General features: G+C 44.7%; 1 protein-coding gene across 1 annotated transcript in view; it reads left to right on the top strand.

The window, feature by feature from the left end:
* The first annotated feature begins 293 nt into the window (after nt 1-293).
* The window catches only part of PARD3B (par-3 family cell polarity regulator beta), a 1,186,757-nt gene continuing 1,164,881 nt past the window's right edge, over nt 294-22,169 (top strand). The window contains exon 1 of the mRNA XM_055396969.2: nt 294-972. Coding sequence (XP_055252944.2) covers nt 853-972 — 120 coding nt within the window. The 5' untranslated portion in view covers nt 294-852. The remainder of the gene's footprint in view (nt 973-22,169) is intronic.

The raw sequence follows: 22,169 nt of genomic DNA, 5'->3' as shown, positions 1-22,169 counted from the left end.
CGGTGGGCGGGGCGAGAAGCACCTGCTCCCGGGCTCTCCTCGAATCTGGCTCCAATCCCTCGGTTTTAAGGGTGTAGCTCTGCAGTCTCTCAGCTATTCCCTGGAGTGTGCTTTATGCGATCCGGTTTCAATCCCCCGGTGGGGAGCTCTGAGGTCCCGTTACAATTCCCTAGGGCTCCGTGCGTGTGCGGGAGGGACAGAGCCAGGGAGAGACCGAGGGCGGGGGAGCAGTCTCCGGGCTCCGGTTACCGCCCCGCACGGCCCCCGCCCCGCGCCGCCGAGTCCACCGCGGGCCCGGGGAGCGCCGCGGCCCCTTTAAGAGCCGGGCCCAGGCCGGCCCGGGGGCCGCGGGAGCCCAGAGCGCGGCGCGCGGCGGAGGAGTTGGGATCCGGCGCAAAAGTTTCCTCCCAACTCTGGCCCCGCGCGCCGCCGCCGCCGCCGCCCACTCCAGCCCGGGGCTTGGGGCCGGCCCCGCCGCCGTCAGGGCCAGGGCCAGGCCGGCAGTTTCGCTTTGGCGGGCGGGGAGCAGCCGCCTGGGCCGGGCCCGAGCCGGAGCCGGAATCGGAGCAGGAGCGGGAGGAGCAGCCCGGCCCCCCGGCTTCCCCGGCCCCCCGCCACCTGGGAGGTAGCCCTCCCCGCTGCCGCCTGCTCTCAGATCGATTCCCGCCCGCCGGCGGCCGCCTGCCCCGGGCGGAGGGGCGCTGCTGCGAGCCCCTGATCCGGAGGGGGGAGCCGGGGAGAGGCGCCCCGGGGGCTCCGCCGGCGCCCGGGGTCCCCCGAGAGTGGGGCCGCGCCCGCCGGCCCAGACAGACACCTGTTCGGCCGGGCCCGGCGTGCTCGCCGGGGGCCAGGATGAAAGTGACCGTGTGTTTCGGCAGGACCGGGATCGTGGTGCCCTGCAAGGAGGGCCAGCTGCGCGTCCGGGAGCTCACACAGCAGGCGCTGCAGCGGTACCTGAAGACCCGCGAGAAGGTGGGCGCGGCGCCGGGGGCGCGCGGGCTGGGCGGAGGAGGGGGCGCGGCTGCGGGCTGGCTCCCCGGGAGCGCGCCGCCGCCACCGCACCTGCCGGGTGCCCCGGGGACAGGGTGGCGACGCTCCGGGGACGCAGAGCACCTCGGCGACCTCCTGATTTGTCACGACCTGTGGCCGCAACTTTTGTATGTGGCTAATATGAGGGATCTGGGCGTTTGTGGGCCTTGCTTGTTCCAGGGTGGTGGTTGGAACCGCAGCACCCGAAACACTTGGGGGCTCCTTAGAAAGGCAACATCTGGTGACCCGGTCCAAGCCCACGGCCTCGAAATCTGCTTTTCAACAAGCTCCCAGGTGATTGCAATGGCCAGTGAAGTTTGACAAGCACTACTTTAGAAGATGTTGGAGCGAACAGACCTCAGGGGAGCACTTGAAGGTGTTGCTCACCTCAGATGTGATTTTTGACCAGCTAAGGCCCGCCCTACTTCTAATCCTTGGGTTAGAAAGTTGATTGGTGTAAGTAGCAGATACTCGGAAGTTACAACTAATGGGGCCCTTGGAATTTCAGCTTCTGGAGCTGGCCTCTCTCAATGACTCCAGCAGGAGGTCAGGTGGAAGGATGCTGTGTGCTGACACCAACCAGTCTACCCTTTGCTATTTTTACTTTAACACCTTACTTTCTATCAGCATTTACTAAGTGTGTGGGCTGTGTCAGGTCCGGGGTGACTGTCGAAATGATGACAAGGACTGTTCCCAGCTCTGTCCCTGAAGCCAGGAACAAGTGAAATCTAAGGTTCCAGAAGTGTTTGTAAGTGTGTAAGGCAGACTTAAATATTCAGAAGCCGTAGCTAGACTCTGGAACTCATATTGAGTGTTTGGGTAACATGCTGGGCCTGTTTCTTCTTTAAAGAAAAAAGTTTTAATGAAAACTTTAAATGAAGGCCTCCACGGGCATCTTTTTTTTTTTTTTGGAATCCTCCAAAGGGATATCTTGTTTTCCCCAAAGTGAAAGTGAAAGTGAAGTCGCTCAGTCGTGTCCAACTCTTTGCGACCCCATGGACGGTAGCCTACCAGGCCCCGCCGTCCATGGGATTTTCCAGGCAAGAATACTGGAGTGGGCTGCCATTTCCTTCTCCATGTTTCCCCCAAATCTTCCTCAAATAGGACAAATAATAAACTTTTAATTTAAAGGCCAGTGGTTCTCTTAATGTTTGTCCTCATGCTGTGAGAACTGTAGGAATAGTATGTTGGCCAGTTTCATGATGGAAAGATGTAGTTTCTTTTAATGTCGTCTCGGTTATCCAAGGCATGAAAGCAGTTGTTTTTTCTAAATATATATAGCTGAGGCATTTAGAATCTCTGCATCTCTGTGCCTCCACTTGGAATTATTATACAGGAAAAAATTCCACTCTGGATAAATGCATGTGTATATTTCCTTGAACAGTCAAGAGCTAAAGATGAGCATAGAGAATCGTCTGTTAATATAGTAAATATAATCTCTAAAGCTGGACTTTTTACTAATGGAATTGAGGCAGAGAGGGAAAGTAATCAAAGTAGCCTGTATAACTATATAAGTATCTACCCAGTGGTTTTCTTCGTTTGTTACAATAGTGCATGCTGTTTATATGTGTAATTCAGTTAAAAATGAAAAGTGACACAAGTAACCAGTTGTCCTTAAAATCCTATTTCCCTAACTTCTGAAAGTGGTCTAAGGTTAAACCTAACCATGCTATTCTAGACAAATTATTAAAGCAGATTTCACTGAAAGATTGTTTTATTGAGATGATAAACTTATTTTTATTTTTTAAACATTGTGGAAAAATAATTTAACTCTAAAACCTTGAATATTTAGAAATTCGATACATGGAGCTGTCCAAGTAATAGAAGTAAGCTATCAGCTTATAATTAGCACCCAGGGAATTAACTATAGGATATTTAATGCATTATAACTTGATCTTAAAAGGTGTTAAAAAGCTATCAATATTCTGGATTGAGAACATAATTTATAATACCACAGATCCCATAATGTAATTGTATTGATCAGTTTACCATTATTACCAGACATTACATTTTTCTGTGTTTACATTTATATATTAGTGAATGTGACATTTAAAGGTCACCTGCAACTAATAAATTCTCCCTCCCTTCTTTGGCTTTTAAAATCTCAATAACTGGCGAGTGATATTTTTCTCCTCCCAAAATACTCCTCTCTCATAGTTTCGTTTTAAATAGCATTGTAATCATAACAAGGCTTTCAGTTCAGTTCAGTTCAGTCGCTCAGTCGTGTCCGACTCTCCGCGACCCCATGAATCACAGCACGCCAGGCCTCCCTGTCCATCACCAACTCCCGGAGTACACTCAAACTCATGTCCACAGAGTCGGTGATGCCATCCAGCCATCTCATTCTCCGTCGTCCCCTTCTCCTCCCGCCCCCAACCTTTCCCAGCATCAGAGTCTTTTCCAGTGAGTCAACTCGTCGCATGAGGTGGCCAAAGTATTGCAGTTTCAGCTTTAGCATCAGTCCCTCCAATGAACATCCAGGATTGATCTCCTTTAGAATGGACTGGTTGGATCTCCTTGCAGTATAAGGGACTCTCAAGAGTCTTCTCCAACACCACAGTTCAAAAGCATCGATTCTTCGGCGATCAGCCTTCTTCACAGTCCAACTCTCACAACCATACATGACCACGGGAAAAACCATTGCCTTGACTAGACGGACCTTGGTTGGCAAAGTAATGTCTCTGCTTTTTAATATACTATCAAGGTTGGTCATAACTTTCCTTCCAAGGAGCAAGCGTCTTTTAATTTCATGGCTGCAAATCAGCATCTGCAGTGATTTTGGAGCCCAAAAAAACAAAGTCTGACACTGTTTCCACTGTTTTTCCATCTATTTCCCATGAAGTGATGGGACCAGATGCCATGATCTTTGTTTTCTGAATGTTGAGCTTCAAACCAACCTTTTCACTCTCCTCTTTCACTTTCATCAAGAGGCTTTTGAGTTCCTCTTCACTTTCTGCCATAAGGGTAGTGTCATCTGCATATCTGAGGTTATTGATATTTCTCCCAGCAATCTTGACTCCAGCTTGTGCTTCTTCCAGCCCAGCGTTCCTCATGATGTACTCTGCATATAAGTTAAATAAGCAAGGCTTTAACTAATATTAAATGATATTCCTAATGGAACTAAAATGTCACGAAATACTCTGATAAAGTCCATGCTTTTATCCATTGAATTTAGAAAATGATAGGAAAAGACCAGAAATATCAAAATTCAATTTCAAAAACAACTTGGCATAAATTCAGTTTCTTTAAATTAGTGAAAGGTTAAAACGGTTTGTTTCTCCGGACCGCAAGGTTTTAAGCCCTCCTGTGTTACTCGGTCGTGTCCGACTCTTTGCAACCCGGTGGGCTGTAACCTGCAAGGTTCCTTTGTCCATGGCATTTTCCAGGCAAGAATATTGAGGTGGGTTGCCATTTCTTCATCCAGAGGCTCTTTCCCAACCCAGGGATCGAACCTGGATCTCCTGCATTGGCAGGTGGATTCTTTACTGTCTGAACCACCAAGGAAGCACAGACTTAATGAGGGCTGCAGAAGCTGCAAGCCGATGCGGATGGGCTTACTCAGTAGTAATAACACGATAACCAAGAGAAGATCCAACCAGTCCATTCTAAAGGAGATCAATCCTGGATGTTCATTGGAGGGACTGATGCTAAAGCTGAAACTGCAATACTTTGGCCACCTCATGCGACGAGTTGACTCACTGGAAAAGACTCTGATGCTGGGAAAGGTTGGGGGCGGGAGGAGAAGGGGACGACGGAGAATGAGATGGCTGGATGGCATCACCGACTCTGTGGACATGAGTTTGAGTGTACTCCGGGAGTTGGTGATGGACAGGGAGGCCTGGCGTGCTGTGATTCATGGGGTCGCGGAGAGTCGGACACGACTGAGTGACTGAACTGAACTGAACCAAGAGGAATTGTACTTACTTGGTGCAGGCACTGTTCTAGGCGCCTTACGTACATCAAATGACTAACTCCGTGAACGAGGTACTAATATCCCCATTTTACAGTTGGGGGAAAAGCACAGAAATATGACTAATATGTGGTAGAATTGAGATTTGAACCCAGAAACTGTGTTTCCAGGTCCTTCCGTTCCGTCGTGTCCGACTCTTTGCGACCCCGTGGACTGTAGCCTACCAGGCTTCTCCCTCCATGGGATTCTCCAGGCAAGAATACTGGAGTGGGTTACCGTTTCCTTCTCCAGGGGATCTTACCGACCCAGGGATCGAACCCGTGTCTCCCGCATTGGAGGCAGACGCTTTAACCTCTGAGCCACCAGGGAAGCCCTTACTCTCAGTCCTTAATATGGAGCCTAGTAAGTCATTATGCAGTGGAACTTATCCATCTTCTTAATTTTTTTACAGTTTGTTTTTTAAAAATTTCCATCTATAAACTGCTACAATAACTTATCAACCCAATGATAGCAATGGTTATTGTGTTTCTTGCAAAGCGAGGCTTGGGTATGTGCTCAGTAGTGTCTTAACTCTTTGCGACCCCATAGACTATAGCCTGCCAGGCTCCTCTGTCCATGGGTTTTCCCAGACAAGAATACTGGAGTGAGTTGCCATTTCCTTCTCTTCCTGACACAGGGATCAAACCTGGTCTCCTGCGTCTCCTCCATTGTCAGCAAATTCTTTACCACTGAGCCACCCGGGAAGCCTTCAAAGTGTTGACGCATCCTCACACTCCTCTCAATTCTGTCTTTTACAGTATAGTTCTGTATGTTACAGGGAGAAGTCTGATTTCCGTGAAAAATATTGCAGGATTTGCAAATCAAGTCTGAAGAATCTTCTTCAGTCTAATTACAAATTGAAAAATTGGGCATGATCTCTGAGATGTCTGGGTAGAGAGGTAAGGAGGTAAAGAAACACGTTAAGTGGGAACATGAATGTAAATGAAGCCTGTTTGTTCTGGGGCCCTGAATAATTTAGGTGGGAGAAAGGCAGATTTCAAGATTGAGGAGAGAGTTGGGGTTTCTACAGTTTGAAGGGTACATGAAGCCCAAGGAGGACAGTCTGGGTTTTGTGAGCAGAAGCAGGGAACTGGCCACCTCCAACTGAGAAGAAACAAAGGAAGCTGGTATTTGTGGAATGTGGGAAGCCAGCTGAATCAGCATCAGATAAGGCCAGAAGTAGGTAAGATACTGAAGAAACTGAGGGAGCTTTGGGGAAGGCTTTAATTATGTTCTGAATTCTCTCAGACTTTGAGGTTCCTGTGGCCTCCCTGATCCCTGTCCTTTGATAACCTCTACTAGGGAGGTGAATTGACCAAGGGGCAAGAATTAAGGGATTGCTTGTCTCTGGATCCTGGTAGTTTATCATCATCTGAGGCTCTAAATCCAGTTCAGTTAAGTAGTTAGTGGAGAGGGTATTGTCTTCAGTAGTCAAGGTGGGGCTCATCGAGTAATTAGTTAATTAATCATCAAAATTACGTGTCACGGGTGAATGGCTAATTGAACCATATCCTGCAGGGCTCTCAACTTTGGTTGATCTTTAGTTACCTCTAATTTTAACATTTTTTTTTTTTTTTGGATTTCAACAAATGTTTTATTCGCATTTGCAGAAAGAAAGGTCCTTCTTGTGCAATCAATTTATTGACTAGAAAAAAGGAAAAATAAAACAGTTTGATAACATACCACATAACATACCAAGGTTGTGAAGATGAAAGTTTGATATCTTTTGTTGTTTGTTTTTAGCAGATAAAAGTTCAGTTGACATTGCTGCTGCTGCTGCTGAGTCACTTCAGTCATGTCTGACTCTGTGTGACCCCATAGACGGAAGCCCACCAGGCTCCCCCGTCCCTGGGATTCTCCAGGCAAGAACACTGGAGTGGGTTGCCATTTCCTTCTCCAATGTGTGAAAGTGAAAAGTGAAAGTGAAGTCGTTCAGTCGTGTCCGACCCTTAGCGACCCCATGGACTGCAGCCTACCAGGCTCCTCCATCCATGGGATTTTCTAGGCAATAGTACTGGAGTGGCTTGCCGTTGCCTTCTCCGTCAGTTGACATTACTGGAAGTTTATTCTGATCTCTGTACTCATTTAACAGAGCAAAGAGCAAAATAATGTTGCTAATTATTCCCATATTACTTAGCAGTTTTATTTTGACCATCAAACCATTAAAAAAAATTTTAAACTCTACATTTAGCCATACCAAACAGCATGTGGGATCCTAGTTCCCTGACCAAGGATTGAACCCGTGCCCCCCTGCATTGGAAGCATAGAGCCCCAAACATTGGAACACCAGGGAAGTCCCACAAACACCAAACCTTTTAATAAAGCTACTAATATTTCACCAAAACTCATTCTTTCACTTTCTCCTCCCTCACATCCTGATAAGGATAGTAAGGAACAGTGAAATGAACTATAAACATAAGAACAAGGAAAAATGAAGTATCTTGTGTAATATTAACAACTACCACTTAAACACTCATGAGGGTACCAAGCTTTGAATGTTTTTACACACCTCTCAGTTATTTTTCACACCACCACCAAGGCAAGTATTGTTATCCCCAGTTTAAGGTTAGGAAAATCAATACTCAGAGAAATTAGGTAACTTGCCAAGGATTCCAAAGTGGTGGTCTTTCCTCTAAACCAGGCATTTCTCAAAGTGTGTTCCACCGAGCAAAAGACCTGAGAGATAGTCCTCCTTCTGTTTCTACTGGCTGTTGAGACAGAATTTTAAGAACAGGATTTTTCCACACCCCTTCCTTGGTTACATGAACCAGTATTTGTAGGTTATTATTCCCAAATTCCAATAATGCATCATGTGACTCCTGTAAAGACTGAAGGAATAGTACCCAGGCTTCACATGGCAGTTCACTTTCAGACACTGAAAGCAGTAATTCAAAACAACTCCGCACTAATCTGCCAAGCACTGAGGACATCTTCACACTCAGTTGTTAAATACAGGCGAGCACTGGCAAAGCTTTGGATGGCAAGTCGATATACCTCCAGAAGATACACAATATGTTCTGATGCATTCTTGCTGCTTGCATACTGCAACAAGGTCTGGCAGATGCTCCGACAGTAGTTCAAAGATGAGACCTCCGACACCTCCTGCTCCCTTAGTTCTGTCTCCAGCTGCCACAGACAGGGTCGCAGTCCGGAGGCTACCAATGCCGGAGATGAGGGACTATGGCCCCGAGCCGTGGACTCAGTCTCGGATCCGGCTCTGGCTCCGGCGGTGGCGGCGGCTTCTCCCTTTCCGTCCGCCATCTTCCCACGGCCCCTAATTTTAACATTTTAAATAATACATGTTTCAGTCCTTTTCTACCATGGATTTGGAGTGGAACCTGGGCATAGGTATTAAAAAAAGATACTTCAGATGATGCAAATGCCCAGTTAGGATTGAGAACCACTACTACTAATCTTTTGGTATCACTGAACTAATTTGATTTTTAAACTCACTTGACAGCAGATAATATGTCTTAGACACCTACGGACCAATTTGTTATTAGCAACTGTCTTTCTACTCCTTCCATGAGTGAATTCTCAGAGCAGGTGTTCAAATAACTTATTAAATTGAACATTGATTTTATATGTAAGTAAATAAGGGGAAGTACTTGTTCAGTAACAAAAGTATAAATAAGAGTGTATAGTGTGTGCATGTGTGTGAGTTCAGGAGTTGAAAGTATGAACACTGAGTTTATGGGGTAGTGGGTATGATAGAATTTTTAGGAAGATTTGCAGATCTATGTGTATGAGGATAGTGTTTTTTTCTTTTTTTTTAAAGAAGCATCTGATTGACTTTCAAAATGAATCTCTTCTGTATTCAGATATTTGAAATAATTTTTGGTTTTACAAGTTGAGATCAACTTCCCAGATTGGAATTAGTTAAGAGCAATGGGCTCTCCTGATTGACTGTGAGATCAATTTTAGAATTTGTACAATGACAAGAATCAGGTGTGATATTATGTGGGACTAGCCACTCCAGTACTATTGCCTAGAAAATCCCATGGATGGAGGAGCCTGGTAGGCTGTAGTCCATGGGGTCACTAAGGGTCGGACACGACTGAGCGACTTCACTTTCACACATTGGAGAAGGAAATGGCAACCCACTCCAGTGTTCTTGCCTGGAGAATCCCAGGGACGGGGGAGCCTGGTGGGCTTCCGTCTGTGGGATCACACAGAGTCGGACACAACTGAAGTGACTTAGCAGCAGCAGCAGCAGCAGCCTGGAAGAAAAATTAGAACTCTTAAATTCCTGAATTTTTCAGGTTTTGATGTCTTGTTTCCAGATGATAAGTTTCCTTTATGCATAATCTAGGACCACACTGAATTTCCAAAATGCTCTTCAGTTTATTGGGCAGTGACTGACTTGAGTGCTTTATTTCCTATTCAGTTCTCTCCTTTCCCAATGTGTGAACTAGATGCTCTTTCCAGCATGTGGACAGGACTGACTCACCATCAGCAAGGCACATGCTTCTAACTTGCTTTTGGTTCTGTTACTTGACTTGCATTGAGCAGCCTCTAAGTTTGCAAACACAGGGCTCATGGGGTCTGCTATGACCCACAGAAGTGTTTTTTAAGTTCTGCTCAGTGTTATATTTTGACTTTTGCCATGTTTAAATAATATTGAGATTTCATGCAAAACTCCATATTTCTGTCTTTTAGGGAAAAAAGAATCGGAAGCTCTGAGACTACTGGGCTTTCCTTTCCCACATGGCAGCCTTCAGTTGGAGCTGAGGTTAAACACCTCTTTAGAAGGAATAATTATCCTCTAGTCCCCATTATTACCATCCCAATAGATGAGTGTAAGTTGTTGTTTTCCAGTGAGAGTGCTCTTAACAAGATCATCAGGATATGACAGCTAAGAGCCATGGTTACTTTTCAGTCCTTATTTTTATGATATCTCACCTTTTAAAACTCTCTCTATGCAGAATTTCTAAACATGTCTCTGTCTTCTGTGTCTTTGCAGGTGCATCCAATACAGTTTCCCTTGTGTGCTGGTGCCTCGGGGTTCTTTCCTTTATTTCAGTTGGATCTCACCCATTCCGTGGCTTCAGCTTCCCTCAGGCACACACCTCTAGCCTTGAACTTGCTATCGACCTCAATATCCAGCAGCTTCTGGACTTCACCACCTTGATGTCCCATATATAGTTGGAGCCCAGCTTATTCTCTGTCCATCTGCATGTCCCCATCCTCCTGTCCTGTTGGTTCAGATAGTAAAGAAGCCACCTGCAGTGAGGGAGACCTGGGTTTGATCCCTGGGTGGGGAAGACCCCTGGGGGAGGAAATGGCAATCCACTCCAGTTTTCTTGCCTGGAGAATCACCACGAACAGAGGAGCCTGGTGAGCTACAGTTCATGAGGTTGCAAAGAGTTGGACACGAATGAGCGACTAAACACATACACATCCTCCTGTAGTCTCTTTCTTCATTTCTGGTACCCCCATTCACCTGGTTGTCTAATTCAGAAACCGGAAATCCTTTGTTCCTTGACGACCTCTCATCCTCCATATTCTGTTACTTGTCTGATTGGTCAGAAAAGTCCTTTGATTCTTCCATGTGGTATTTCTTAGATCTGCTTCCTCCTTTCTGCCCCACACCAGTCCTTTCTCATTCCTACTGTGAGGAACTGCAGCAGACCCGTAACTGGCCTTTCTGCCATTCAGTTCAGTCAGTCATGTCCGACTCTTTGCAACCCCATGAACCACAGCATGCCAGGCTTCCCTGTCCATCACCAACTCCCAGAGTCTACCCATGTCCATTGAGTCGGTGATGCCATCCAACCATCTCATCCTCTGTTGTCCCCTTCTCCTTCTGCCCTCAATCTTTCCCAGCATCAGGGCAGGGTCTTTTCAAATGAGTCAGCTCTTCACATCAGGTGGCCAAAGTATTGGAGTTTCACCTTCAACATCAGTCCTTCCAATGAACACCCAGGACTGATCTCCTTTAGGATGGACTGGTTGGGTCTCCTTGCAGTCCAAGGGACTCTCAAGAGTCTTCTCCAGCACCACAGTTAGCTTCCAATTCTTTCAAACTGTTCTCCATTGAGGACCTTATAGCTGTAGATCTGATCCTGTCTGGAATATTGCTGGGATATGTAAATGGCTCTTCACTGCTATTATGTGAAAACCCACTTTGCTTCCGGGTCAAGTATCTTCTCCATTCCTTTATACCCTTTAAATTTGCACATGTGACGTAAAACTTTCACATTTTCCCCCACCCCAAGTGAATCCTGCTCACCTTTTGGGATGAAACTCCAGCTGCCTCTTCTCTAGGAATTCCCTTCCTCCCTTTTCCCTCACCATCACTTAGGGGCTTCATACTTGTGTTCCTCTAACTCCCTGTGCAGTGTTTTCATTTTGAAAACCATATCTTACGTTATACTGTCTACTCATCAGGGTCTACTAACTTAACAGACAACTCCCAAAGGGCAGTGGTTTATCGCTTTCTCAGGGGGAGATGGGGGCTATGACCCATGCAGCCACCTACTGCTGTTCCTTTTGGTTTTGGGGTTTTCTGCAGATTCCCTGCCCTGTGCTAACTGGTAAGGAAGGAGAGTGTGGAGGATGCCACAGAAGCCTGGGGGCCTGGCCTAGAAGTGGCAGACATCACTTGTGCCAGCATTCCACTGGTCAGACTGGCCATGTGTGCTGTCTAGATGCAGTGGGCCTGGTAAAGAAGTCCACGTGAATGCAGGAGAGGACCTGGCCGGGTTTGACCACAGAGTGCAACCATTCTGTCTCCTCCACTCTACTTTGAACTATATGAGAACAAAGAATGAGTCTTATTTATTCTCCTATCCCTGTTTTTAGCACAGGATCAGATATATAGTATGTATACCAGAAATGCTTGTTAAATGGTATCACCTTTCACATTGCTTTCTTTCATAAAAGTGAGAATGACCTCATATTCAACACTGCTTTGTATGAAATCTTTATATGTGGTATAGTTTTATAAAGAAAGTCTAAATGCAACTTTTCTCTTGATTATCTTCAAATACCTCATCAAATCCACATGTGCTGTAGGCAGTAGTTGAGTGACCCATTATATCTGCCGCACTGATTGTCTTAAATAACAGCTTCAGACTTTGACAGGTTGACTCCCTTCGCAGATTTTCGAGACTGAGTGCATTGCAGTTCTGGATTTTTAGCAAGGGAACATCATAATGTTTTTGTTTCATGGAGATTTGTGCCATGCTCCCCTTTACATTTGAACAGTGTTTGATTTTCAGTGTCTTAGTTATTAATTTCATGTTGATTTAAAAAATGATTCTGGACTATCTCAATTTGGATGGATCCTTTATTTTTGAAAGTCACTGTAACTGCTTCTTGAGGCTGCCAAATTAGCTCTGTCTCCTATCTCTGGGCTCCACCATTTTTTTGATTGCTGGACTCTTACTTTGCGGATTGCAATGACACAGAATTGCAGGATACCAAGAGACAGGATGGTTAAAAAGGTTTCACTCTCAATTCGTCTCTGTCAGATTCAGTACTAAGTATCATCCAGGTAAATACACTCTGTACTGTTCTTGTCCTTTACCTCAAGGAAAGGATATATTAAACTTATCAGGTGGTCCTGGGCTCCAGAGAGGAGCTGGTGGGGCCATTTGGTGACGGAGGCAGATAACAGAAGAGATGTCTGCAACTCTCGGCTAAGCCACCATCAGCATGACTAGAGACCCATATTGGCAGGGAAAGTGATCAGACCCAATCTGCCAGCTTCACTTGAGACAGAAATTAAGGGTACATGGGGGAGCTCTGACAGTAGACTTCTGATACATTTTTTAGGGAGATTTAGAGTGAGTCTTGCTACTATTCTTTATTTGTAGAGACATTAACCCTAGAAAGAGTGACCACTAAGCAAAGATGGGCTTCTGACTAGGGATGTATAGACAGGATTTGTACTCCTCCCTGTTTATAGATGGGTGGCCTATATTGGGAAAGAGGTGGAGAGAGAGTGGGGCACCTAATTTAAGAGTGGTGGGTGAAAACTGCGTTTCTTAATGCCATCTACATCACATGAAAAAGTATGTCACATATTCAGTGAGGCCTTAGTCTGACCCCCAGGTAGTAGATGCTTTGCTATGGTTGCTTTTGATGATCTGACAATCCAAACGCCACTTCAGTTACTTCTGAGAAGATTTATGAAGAGTGACATTGGGTCAAGCATTCTGTTTTGCACTGGGGATATAGAATAAAATAAGACATGTTCCCTGCCCCCATCAGGCAGAGAAAGGAGTGCAGGCAGGTAACACGGTAGAGTAGACAGGTTTGGAGTGGTAGATGGAGGGGAGTGGTCACCTTTGACTCTGGAGCAGGGAGAGATGAGGAAGTCGTGCCAGTTTCACCAGGAGTTACATGTGGCAGGGTTTAGAAGAAAGAACGGCCAATTGCTGGGCAGTAAGGGACGGGAGGGCATTGGAGACAGAGGGAGAGTGAGAAGCTGCCTGCCTCTGACTGAGGATCAGTTCAGTTCAGTCGCTCAGTCATGTCCGACTCCTTGCGACCCCATGGATTGCAGCACAGCAAGTCTCTCTGTCCATCACCAACACTCGGAGTTTACTCAGACTCATGTCCATTGAGCTGGTGTTGCTCATCCTCTTTTGACTCCTTCTCCTCCTGCCTTCAGTCTTTCCCAGCTTCAGGATCTTGTCAAATGAGTCAGTTCTTTGACCAGGTGGCCAAAGTATTGGAGTTTCAGCTTCAACATCAGTCCTTCCAATGAACACCCAGGACTGGTCTCCTTTAGGATGGACTGGTTGAATCTCCTTGCAGTCCAAGGGACTCTCAAGAGTCCTCTACACCTCAGTTCAAAAGCATCAGTTCTTCAGCGCTCAGCTTTCTTTACAGTCCAACTCTCACATCCATTCATGACTACTGGAAAACCTATAGCCTTGACTAGATGGACCTTTGTTGGCAAAGTAATGTCTCTGCTTTTTAATATGCTGTCTAGGTTGGTCATAACTTTTCTTCCAAGAAGTAAGCGTCTTTTAATTTCATGGCTGCAGTCACCATCTGCAGTGATATTGGAGCCCCCCAAAATTAAAGTCTGCCACTTTTTCCCCATCTATTTCCCAGGAAGTGATGGGACCGGATGCCATGATCTTAGTTTTCTGAATGTTTAGCTTTAAGCCAACTTTTTCACTCTCCTCTTTCACTTTCATCAAGAGACTCGTTAGCTCTTCTTCACTTTCTGCCATAAGGGTGGTGTCATCTACATATCTGAGGTTATTGATATTTCTCCTGGCAATCTTGATTTCAGCTTGTGCTTCATCCAGCCCAGCGTTCCTCATGATGTACTCTGCATATAAGTTAAATAAGCAGGGTGATAATATACAGCCTTGATGTACTCCTTTTCCTATTTGGAACCAGTCTGTTGTTCCATGTCCAGTTCTAACTGTTGCTTCCTGACCTGCATACAGATTTCTCAAGAGGCAGGTCAGGTGGTCTGGTATTCCCAACTCCTTCAGAATTTTCCAGAGTTTGTGGTGATCCACACAGTCAAAGTCTTTGGCATGGTCAATAAAGCAGAAATAGACGTTTCTCTGGAACTCTCTTGCTTTCTCCATGATCCAGCGGATGTTGGCAATTTGATCTCTGGTTCCTCTGCCTTTTCTAAAACCAGCTTGAACATCTGAAAATTCTTGGTTCATGTATTGTTGAATCCTGGCTTGGAGAATTTTGAGCATTATTTTACTAACGTGTGAGATGACTGCAATTGTGCAGTAGTTTGAGTATTCTTTGGCATTGCCTTTCTTTGGGATTGATTGGAATGAAAACTGACCTTTTTCAGTCCTGTGGCCACTGCTGCGTTTTCCAAGTTTGCTGGCATAGTGAGTACAGCGCTTTCACCGCATCATCTTTTAGGATTTGAAATAGCTCAACTGCAATTCCATCATCTCAACTAGCTTTGTTCGTAGTGATGCTTCCTAAGGCCCACTTAATTTCACATTCCAAGATATTCGGCTCTAGGTGAGTGATCACACCATCGTGATTATCTGGGTCGTGAAGATCTTTTTTGTATGGTTCTGTGTATTCTTGCCACCCCTTCTTAATAGCTTCTACTTCTGTTAGGTCCATACCATTTCTGTCCTTTATTGAACCCATTTTTGTATGAAATGTTCCCTTGGTATCTCTAATTTTCTTGAATGGATCTCTAGTGTTTCCCATTCTATTGTTTTCCTCTATTTCTTTGCATTGATCACTGAGGAAGGCTTTCTTATCTCTCCTTGCTATTCTTTGGAACTCTGCATTCAGATGCTTTTATCTTTCCTTTTTTCCTTTGCCTTTCACTTCTCTTCTTTTCACAGCTATTTGTAAGGCCTCCTCAGACAGCCATTTTGCTTTTTTACATTTCTTTTTCTTGAGGATGGTCTTGATCCCTGTCTCCTATACAATGTCATGAACCTCCGTCCATAGTTCATGAGGCACTCTATCAGATCTAGTCCCTTAAATCTATTTCTCACATCCACTGTATAATCATAAGGGATTTGATTTAGGTCATACCTGAATGCTTTAGTGGTTTTCCATACTTTATTCAATTTATGTCTGAATTTGGCAATAGGGAGTTCATGATTTGAGCCATAGTCAGCTCCTGGTCTTGTTTTTGCTGACTGTATAGAGCTTCTCCAGCTTAGGCTGCAGAGAATATAATCAATCTGATTTCGGTGTTGACCATCTGGTGATGTCCATGTGTAGAGTCTTCTCTTGTGTTGTTGGAAGAGGGTGTTTGCTATGACCAGTGCGTTCTCTTGGCAAAACTCTATTATCCTTTGCCCTGCTTCATTCTGTGCTCCAAGGCCAAATTTGCCTGTTACTCCAGATTTCTTGATGTCCTAATTTTGCATTCCAGTCTGCTATACTGAAAAGGACATCTTTTTTGAGTGTTAGTTCTAAAAGGTCTTGTAGGTCTTCATATAACCATTCAACTTCGGCTTCTTCAGCATTACTGATCGGTGTGTATACTTGGATTACCGTGATATTGAATGATTTGCCTTGGAAACAAACAGAGATCATTCTGTCGTTTTTGAGATTGCATCCAAGGACTGCATTTTGGACTGTTTTGTTGGCTATGAGGTCTACTCCATTTCTTCTAAGGGATTCCTGCCCACAGTAGTAGATATAAGGGTGATCTGAGTTAAATTCACCCATTCCAGTCCATTTTAATTCGCTGATTCCTAAAATGTTGATGGTTCCTCTTGCCATCTCCTGTTTGACCACTTCCAATTTGCCTTGATTCATGGACCTAACATTTCAGGTTCCTATGCAATATTGGTCTTTACAGCATCGGACCTTGCTTCCATCACCAGTCACATCCACAACTGAGGATAGACAAGGTTTTTGGGGGGTATGGCAAGAGAACACCAAATGGACAGTTTCTGAAGCTGATTGTGAGAGGGCAAAGTAGGAATGAGGTTGTAAGAGGAAGCCAGAGTCCAAGCCAGGGGCCCTTTGGTAGGACTGTCTAAAGAGCATGAAGAGCCAGTGGAACATTCTGGGCAGGCTGGTGATAGTGTTTTTCTTTTTTCTATCAGTTTTCCTAGAGGATGGAGGCAGAGGGAGCTGGGAATGGAGGTGGGAAACTGCTCCATGTCCTGGCTGTAGGAGTGCAGGTTAGACATACAGAGGCAGAAGAGGAAATGGGCTTGGGAATTTCAGGGGCAAAGAAATCAGACTCGCAATTTGACCCTCTATGGCAGGGGTCCCTGACCTCTGGGATCTAATGCCTGATGATCTGAGGTGGAGCTGATGTAATAATAATAGAAATAAGTTCACAATAAGTATAATGTACTTGAATCACCCTGAAACCATTCCTCCCTCTTCCTCCCCTTCCCCTGCTCCATGTCTGCCCCCATCCCCCACCCCTTATTCGTGGAAAAATTGTCTTCCATGGAACTAGTCCCTAGTGCTGAAAAGGTTAGGGATCACTGCTTTGTGGTATGGGAAGCATGGGTGCAAATGAGGGATAGGGAGCCCTCTGAGGTTTACGTCTTTATAGTTTACAGACCACCCAGTGACCACACCTGTGTTCTAGACATTGCAGCTTGGGGCTCCAGAGATGAGTGAGGCATGGTCTGTGCCCTCCAGGAGCCCCATAGGTGGGGGCTAGGAGAGGTGGGAGGCTGAGGATGGATGAAAGGCTTGCCAGGGAGTGTTTGAGGGCGTAGCTGAGATCATAAATCATGAGTTCATAAAGGCGCCAATCTTTTGCATCAGCTTTTTGGCATTGGGTTAGAGCCTTGATTCAAGATTGGGATTGGGGGCAGATGTGGAAAAAATGTGGCATCCAGAAATAAAAGTGGTCAGACTGAGTTGATGAAGGTATGAACTGTATTGGTGTCTTCAGCCTCCTGTTTGCCCCTCGAGACGCACTCCTGTGCCCTGGGAGGCTGAGTAGTGTGGACTGTTTTGCTCTGAGATGTCTAGTTGGCGTCAGCCATGGGAGGAATCCCAGCGGGAGGCAGCTCCCTTCTGTTGGGTTACCATGGGCTGGCTGCCTCCCTTTACTGAAGGACACAACTTCCATCAGGTAACCCTCCCTGCTGGGAATGGTGTGCACTCCATTCCCTGGCCCCTTGGGTACCAGATGGTAGCGACCTCACTACTTAGGAGTGCTCTCCCTTAATGTTTTTTCTTAATCCTGGGGAAACCTTTATAAATAGGTTCTTTATTCAACTCCTAAGTGCCCAGTTGGAGTGAACCATCTGTTTCCTGCCAGAACTTGGATTGATAAATAAAGTAGTAATAAGTTTTCCTTTATGATATAGTACCCACAACACATATATACAAATGAAGTCAGGAGGATGGTAACCCTTACTTAACCCTAATGATACCCTCTTGTTTTTTATTCTACTGTTTTTTTAAGTAGTTGGAATATATACTAAATTTATTTCACTGCTCACTGAGGGATTAGGGCCCATAGTTAGAAAACCAATGGGATTACCTGATGTATAGGGGGCACTGAATGGGCCATCAAGTTAGATGGCTCTAGAAATTTCCACAGGTCCAAGATCCCATTGTTTTTTTTATTGGTTGAGGTGAAGTGTGAGGCTGAAGGTAAATTCCTAACAGGGCTTCCCTGGTGGCTCAGAGGTTAAAGCGTCTGTCTCCAATGTGTGAGACCCGGGTTTGATCCCTGGGTCGGGAAGATCCCCTGGAGAAGGAAACGGTAACCCACTCCAGTATTCTTGCCTGGAGAATCCCATGGACGGAGAAGCCTGGTAGGCTACAGTCCACGGGGTCGCAAAGAGTTGGACACAACTGAGCGACGGAACGGACGGATGCATTACGAGGGTTTAAATTGCAGTCTATGGATTTTAAAGCCAAGTATCTTATATGGATAAGATTTAGGTCTTCTCCTTTCTGAATGGCCAGCACATGAACTCGGAGTCATCTTGGCCCAGAAGTTCAGGTGGCTTGATAAAATCTTGGAGAAAATGAAAGAATTTCACTTGCGATCCCATATTTCTTTCATCATGACATAGTCATAGTATTGGTAACTTTAATGTTAGGTTCTGGATTACTTCCTTTTGTAGCAAAGAATTGAGGAAATGCAAGATGGATAAATAATCCTTGTCTGTATTTATAGGCACATTTATAGAGACTCAGTGGGCTTGAGTTTTGACAGCAGTGTTTGATCAGAGACATTTTCTCAGAACCTTAAAAAAACCAAAACTGCAGTTCAGAAATCTCTAGTTAAGGAAAAAAAAACCCTTTTTTTGGGTTTTGTTTTATTTTTCATTAGAAAGAAAGAAAGTGAAGTCGCTCAGTCATGTCCGACTCTTTGTGACCCCATGGACTGTAGCCCACCAGGCTTCTCTATTCATGGAATTTTTCAAGCAAGAATACTGGAGTGGTTGCCATTTCCTTCTCCAGGAGATCTTCCCGATCCAGGGATCGAACCCTGGTCTCCCGCATTGCAGGAAGATGATTTACTGTCTGAGCCACCAGGGAAGCAATTTTTTCATTGCTGCTAACTAAATTTGCATTTCAGATCTTTCTGCCTTTCCTTTTACTTTTGTCTGTGGGTGGGGAGAGCTGTGTGGGACTGTGACCATGGATAGTGAAGTACGGTCAGTGGTGTGTGAGTCTGTGCAACAACCCCATGGACAGTAGCCCACCAGACTCCTCTGTCTATGGGACTTCTCAGGCAAGGAGACTGGAATGGGTTGTCATTTCCTTCTCCAGGGGATCTTCCCTATCCAGGGATCGAACTGTGTCTCTTGCATCTCCCTACACTGGCAGGTGAATTTGTGCCACCTAGGAAGTCATCTATGGGGTCACACAGAGTCGGACACGACTGAAGTGACTTAGCAGCAGCAAGTCCTTATGGATAGTGAGGAGCCCTCTGTTGCTGTGTTAGTTTCCTGGGACCACAGTGACAAAGTATCATGAGCTGGGTAGCCACAATGGGTGGCTTAAAACAAAGAATTTTTCACAGCTCTGAAGGCTGGAGGTTCAAAATTAACATGTTGGCAGATTCACGCTCCCTTTGAAGCCTCCCAGAGAACCTTCCTTGCCCCTTCCCAGCTTCTTTTGTGCCTAGACATTCCTTAGCTTGTGGCAGTGTGACTCCAATCTCTGCCTCCGTTTTTACATGGCCATCTTTCCTCTGTGTCTTTCTCGTCTATAAAAACAGAAATACATATATATATATATGTATGTATAGGTGTGTGGCTGAGTCCCTTTGCTGTCTACCTGAAACTATCAGGACATTGTTAATATGCTATACTCCCAACATAAAAAGTTAAATAAACAATGCATGATGCTTACTTGTTAAAAAAATAAAGTGTTCAAACATTATAAAAGGTACAAAAACCCAGATCACATCAGATTAGGACTTACCCCAATGTCCTTACTTAAGGTGTTTACATCTGTGAAGACCCTGTTTCTAAATAAGGTTGCATTCACAGGTACAAAGGGTTAGGACTTCAGCATATCTTTAGTGGGGACAGTTCAACTCTTAACAATTGGTATTCAATTCAATGCATTTTTCCTATTTTTAGAGTAAGAGACTTTGAGAAAATTCTGTGGATTCTTCACTGCTTTCCCCACAATGTTACTCTCTTTATTCCTCAAGTTTTTGCTCCAAAATGATCCGCAGATAACTCGCTTCCTGTTTCATTGAGGAATAAAGGTCTTAAGGTCTGCTATCACTTACTATTACCGTCTGCACTTGTGCATATGGCATCTATGGCCTTGTTCTCAGCTGAATCTTCAGATGACTTCATTGAGACATTTGTCCCAAATTCTGCCTTATCCCAGGTCCTTTGTGGTCTGGCTTCCTTGAGCAATTGATTGAAGTCCCGGGACTTGCTTGAATTGATCCTCTAAAGTCTATAATTAAGTTAGTGTTTTTGAGCACCTATGCTGTCCCATACACAGTCCCTTTCCCTCAGGGCTTCCCAATTTAGTTGGAGAAACACACATACTTACCGAAAACAGAGCAACAGCCAGGTGCCAGATGAGTTCTCCAGGCATTAAGTAGGGAGAGAGCTCACAGTTGCCAACTGTGAAAAATGGGTAAAATCTAGATAAATGAAAGAAGGGAGTGGGGAGTGTCATTTGGCAGAGATAAATAGGCACATTGCAACAGTTCTCAGACTTACTGGTCTCAACGGCCCTCTTCACTCTTCTGTTTTAGAGGACCTGAAAGGGCTTTTCTATGCAGATCATATCTATCCATATTTACTGTATCAGAAAAACTGATAAATTAAAATAATATATATAATTGATTTAGAATAACCAGTCCATAACAAGGTTATCTGTTGTCATGAAAATGACTATATTTTTCAAAGCAAAAGAAGAAATATCAGTGAAAAGAGTGACAGAGTGTAACGTTTTTGCCATTCTCTTTGCTGCCTGCTTGTTAGACAGTTGGATTCTCAAATGTGCCTGCTTGCTTATTCAATCTATTGCAGTGTATTGTTTTGGTTGAAATACGTGAAGGAATTCCTGCCTCACATAGATATGTAACTGGAAGAAGGAGGAGCATTTTAGAAGTTTTTTCAAATAACTGTAGATAAGCTTTTTGTATATTACATGCAGATCCAACAAGTGGTGGTTTTTCCAGTAGTTATGTATGGATGGAGATGAGAATTGGACCATGTAGAAGGTTGAGCGCCAAAGAATTGATGCTTTTGAACTGTGATGCTGGAAAAGACTCTTGAGAGTCCTTTGGACTGCAAGGAGATCAGAGCAGTCAATCCTAAAGGAAATCAATCCTGAATATTCATTGGAAGGACTGATGCTGAAGCTCCAAATCTTTGGCCGCCTGCTGTGAAGAGCCAACTCACTGGAAAAGACCCCACTGGGAAACATTGAGGGCAGGAGAAGGGGATGAGAGAGGATGAGATGGTTAAATGGCACTGCTGATTCAATGGACATGAGTTTGAGCAAGCTCCGGGAGTTGGTGATGGACAGGGAAGCCTGGCGTGCTGCAGTCCATGGGGTTGCAAAGAGGTGGACATGACTGAACTACAATAGCTGGAGGCCCCTCGCAGAGGTCACCTTCCTTTCCTGGTGGCCACTTGCAGTTCTATATCATGTGGAACTTACCCGGACTGGCTTATTACTTCAACAAGCCATCAAGGAGGATCTTTAAAGTTGGAATCTTATATAACATAATTATGGGAGTGAATCTTAATAAGGTTTGCTTTCTTAAAGATTAATTGCAAAGTGGAATCTGATACCATACTAGTAAAATTTTCGTACTCATGTTATAACCCATTCCTTTGTGTGGTATTTTGAATAAATCTTCAATCCTTGTGTGATGTTCTAACATCATACATTGGTTATTTGGAAAACACTTGTTCACTGGATTATGCCAGTCTTCCAAATGTTGATACATTTAATTATACAATTTCAAAAGCCACATACATTGATATTATCATCAGGTGAAGGTATTGTGAAACTATCAAGCTCACAGTGGTGGATACAGTTTTCTAAAATTTTAATTTTTACTTTATTATTGGTAACAAATTTTGTCATTTCTTTTCCATGAAGTGCCCAGGTTCACATCATTCATTTTGATGTGAAAAATGCCAAAAGCTCAGGTATAAATAATCCTAGTTTGTCTGTCATGCATTCTTTGAAATGAAAATGGTGTTCCATGAAAAAAACCAGTAAATTCAGCTCAACTCCATCAATCACAGGAGTGCTTTTGCCTGAGGTGTCCACTGGTGACCAGTATGAAGAAGTG

This window comes from Moschus berezovskii, chromosome 2 (genome assembly GCF_049115385.1).
Source record: "Moschus berezovskii isolate FMDL1 chromosome 2, NW_MosBer_1.0, whole genome shotgun sequence".
Classification (NCBI taxonomy): domain Eukaryota; kingdom Metazoa; phylum Chordata; class Mammalia; order Artiodactyla; family Moschidae; genus Moschus; species Moschus berezovskii.
Note: the sequence above shows the minus strand (reverse complement) of the source record. Positions and strands in the feature narration are given on the sequence as shown.